This window comes from Myotis myotis, unplaced genomic scaffold, assembly GCF_014108235.1.
Source record: "Myotis myotis isolate mMyoMyo1 unplaced genomic scaffold, mMyoMyo1.p scaffold_m19_p_7, whole genome shotgun sequence".
Lineage (NCBI taxonomy): Eukaryota > Metazoa > Chordata > Mammalia > Chiroptera > Vespertilionidae > Myotis > Myotis myotis.
The window spans coordinates 34557453-34561165 of record NW_023416379.1 but is presented as its reverse complement, the minus strand read 5'-3'; the positions used below and the strand labels follow the sequence as shown (position 1 = coordinate 34561165).

The window sequence follows — 3713 nt, the reverse complement described above, 5'->3', positions numbered from 1 at the left end:
TGAGCAGGATCATGTGGCTCCTGCCATCAGACTCTAACTCACTGAAAATCCTTCTCTGTTATTTTATGTCAAGAGTGACATGTAACAATCAAACTTGGAAATCTATTTTTCAAATTATCTTTTATTGGGGTAAAATACACATGACATAATTAATTTTCCCATGCAATTCTCTGGGATGAAGGTGCATAACTTTTATCAGATTATTGTTTTTGTGTGTGTGGGAAAAAACACACATTACATTGGATTTATCATCTTACCATTTTAAAGTGTACAGTTTAGTTGTGTTAAGTATAGTCACATTGTTGTACAACAGATAAAATTTTACGTAACCATTTTTGGATGTACAGTTCAGTGGCATTAAGTACATTCCCATTGTTGTGCAACCATCACAATCATCATTCTCCAGAACTTTTTATCCTCCCAGACTAAAACTCTGTACCCATTAAACAACAATTCTCCATTCTCCTCTGCCCTTAGCCCCTGGCAACCAGAATTCTACTTTCATTCAGCCTCTGTGAATTTGGCTCCCGTAGATACCTTATATGAACAAAATCATACAATATTTGTCTTTTTGTGACTGGCTTATATTTCACTTAGCATAGTGTCCTCAAGTTTCATTCTTGGTGTAGCATGTATCAGAATTTCCTTCCTTTTTAAGGCTGGGTAATATTCCAGTGTAGGTATATACCACATTTTGTTTATCCATTCATCCCTCAATGAACACTTGGCTTCCACTTCTTGGCTAATATTAGGTCTGATCAAATAATTGAATGGACAACCCCGCCCCTGGGAACGGTCCTTTAGACACTTCACAATCGATGTTCTCTTTCACTTAGACCACATCCTACTTGCTAAGACCACATTCCACTTGCTAAGACCATTATCTTTCCCCTCTGGATCCGCCCAGAGAATTCTCTGCCCAGAAAAATCCCACCCTAAAGTGGCTTTTTCTGATTCCCTGTCCCTGGCTTTTGGTGCCATCTTGAGATTCAGCCCATCTGGTTTTCCAGATGACCTAATAAATTCATAATTCTTTATGCCTTTTGGCCTTGTGCATTCCTCCTTCAGTGACCCTAACAGCTATTATTAATAATGCTGCCATAAACATGGGTGTGCATGTTTATAAGGCAGGTCACCTCACGGCCCTGCTTTTTTTTTTTTCAAACTGATGCAAAATATTTATTCCAAGTTAGTTATTTTATGCAGTAGTTTCCCCCTCAAGACTTGTGATAACCACATCTTTTAAATCCACAAATAATGTTATCAAAATAATCTTAATCTTTGAAATCTCACAAAAATTTATATTTTACAATCCACCCTGAATATCAAGGCTACAAGAATAACACATTTCCTATATCCAAATATTTTACAGCTGTACCCAAAAAGAAAAAAAAGAAACAAACAAACAACCCCCCCCTCCACACACACACACACACACACACACACACACACACACACACACATATGCTTGGTTAAGGGCTAACGTTACCGAGCAGCCAAAAATAAAATAAAATATCCAAATTATTAGCATTAATTTAATACAATTATAACTTCAATAGTCACTTTGTCATTGACAATGATTGCTTGAGCACTGGGGTAAGTGCTCCAAGGGCTGGTGGAAGCTATTGCTGCAGACCAGTGTCTCCTCCTCTCTGCACTGTCAGCTCCCACTTGTGCATCGCCCCATATATACTGTGTGTGTATTTTAAAAATATTTCTCACCACACAACTTTTCTCTACTAAGCAAATAACAGGAAAGAAAAACAACAAAAGCTAAACAAAGCCAATCGCTCTCTCTTTGGGATATGATTATTTCCCTTGTGCATGAAATATTCAACAACAACATAAGAAAAGGAAAAGATTTTTTTTGTATTCTCCGTAAGCACACAAGCTGAGTTTATGGGTCAGATTTAACTGTGAACATTTATGTGCCTACATCCAGGCATCGTCATCTGATGTTTCACTGCTACTGGTTTCTGTGTCTGAATCCTCAAACTCTGCTTTGCATGTGCTTCTCCAAGAGGAGAACATGCTAGAAGTGCGGCTTTGCAAGAAGCCATTCTTCCCAAAGCCATTTCTTCTCCGCTGCTCTGTCTTCATATGGAACTCTTTAAGCTCATCCTCTGTGAGGGGAAGGTAATTCTTGTCATTTTCAGGATATTTCTGCCATCCCATTGCTTTCAATAACCTGTGCTCTGCCTCCAGTGAGTGTGAGAGGACCTCCCCTTCCTCTTCTACAGGGAGAGGGAGACCATTCTGATGACAGCCTTCCTCTCCATTTTCCTTTGGTTCAGGTGTGCTGTTGTCCTCCAAATCCTCCAGCTTGTCACAGTCTCTGTTCTCTAAGAAGTCTCCATTCTGGTCATCCTTCAGAGTCTTCAGAAACTCCCTTTTCCTGTCGGTGGTTCGGCGGGTCAACTTGGTCAGACGAGAGGAGCTGATCTCAATGGGAGGAGTGGTGCTGGAGGGACTCTCTTTGGGAGAGCTTAAAACTGCACCACCAGCCAGTACTACTGGTTTGGTAACAGAGATTGGACTGGTAAAAGCAGACTCCCGGCTAGAGGAAAGGGATCCTGATTTGTGTTCCATTCTGTTAGCTTTCCATGCACTGGGCTTGGAGGGAGGTGGTGCAGGCTTAGGAACCAGGTTCTTATAGACACTTGGAGCCATGTTGGATGATTTGTTCCCATTTGCATAGTGAGATCCTGGTGAGGTGAATGCAGCAGAGAAGGCAGCAGCAGGCTCTTTTTTGGAAACTTTTTTGGTAACTAGCATTTTGGAGGGTTTTTTGGCACCAGGTGGGTTTTCCCACACTCCGGAAGGGGTCCCAATAGGTCTGCATGGCTGCTTCTGTTTGCCAGCTTCTGGATTCAAAGAAGGGAAGTCTTCCTCTTCAAACTGCAACTTTTCCACCTTGTCTTCTTTCCTTTCTTCCCTAATCTCTGCAGGTGGCTTTTCCTGAAAGGCACAGCCTTTCCTGGAGTGAAAGCTGCCATTCCAGTGGCGATAGTTTCCTGCTCCATCCCCACTATGCTGGCTCATGCCATCATGACCACGGGAAGAGCCATGCCAACCAGATAGGTTTCTTGTGATTCCAGCATATGCTCCCTTAGAGACACTCAAGTCAACAGAATAATGGCGAAACAGGGAGGGCTGGTGCCAGGAATCTCCTGTAGTTCGTAGAGGTCCATTGTTAAAAAAGCCATCAGAGGAATTATGTTGATGATGGCTTACTCCAAATCTACCGTCTCCTCGGGGTAGGTGCTCTCCATGTTTTTCAAAGGTGGCTGTAGGTGACTTAACTGCCTGTGGTGTTGAAAAATTTAGCCAAGCAGGAGCAAAGTCATGCTGCGCCATTTCGGTCCAGTGTCTCTTTTCAGCAAGGTGAGGCATCAACCTCATGGCCAGGATCCCAGAGTGTAACCTCTGTGGTGTTGGGGTTATGCCCCAGCAGGTCCAGGGGTTCCCAAAGGTGTGGACGGAGTCAGCGAAGAAGGAATGACACGGAGACAGCGTTCAGTTGATCAGCAGCCTAGCCAGGTTCTCTAGTCAGGTTCGCCAGCCAGGTTCTGTCTTTATTGTCCTGTTACATCTGTATTTATACCAGTTGATTTTAATCCTATCCATTCTATTCCAAAAGTTAGGGCGTTTGTTAATCTAGTTCTGTTGAGTTTAATCCTGTCTAGGTTAATCTCTGTGTTCCATTATAAGGG

General features: G+C 42.5%; 1 protein-coding gene across 1 annotated transcript; it reads right to left on the bottom strand.

The window, feature by feature from the left end:
- Nucleotides 1-1494: 1494 nt before the first annotated feature.
- Nucleotides 1495-3427, bottom strand: LOC118660790 (vasculin-like protein 1). Its single transcript, XM_036318438.1, has one exon. It carries the CDS (start codon nt 3400-3402, stop codon nt 1933-1935), a length of 1470 nt encoding a protein of 489 aa, XP_036174331.1. The 5' UTR covers nt 3403-3427; the 3' UTR covers nt 1495-1932.
- Nucleotides 3428-3713: the final 286 nt, after the last annotated feature.

Bases quoted from the DNA above. Each gene is read 5' to 3' on its own strand.
- LOC118660790 (XM_036318438.1), bottom strand. From the start codon at position 3,402: ATGAGGTTGATGCCTCACCTTGCTGAAAAGAGACACTGGACCGAAATG.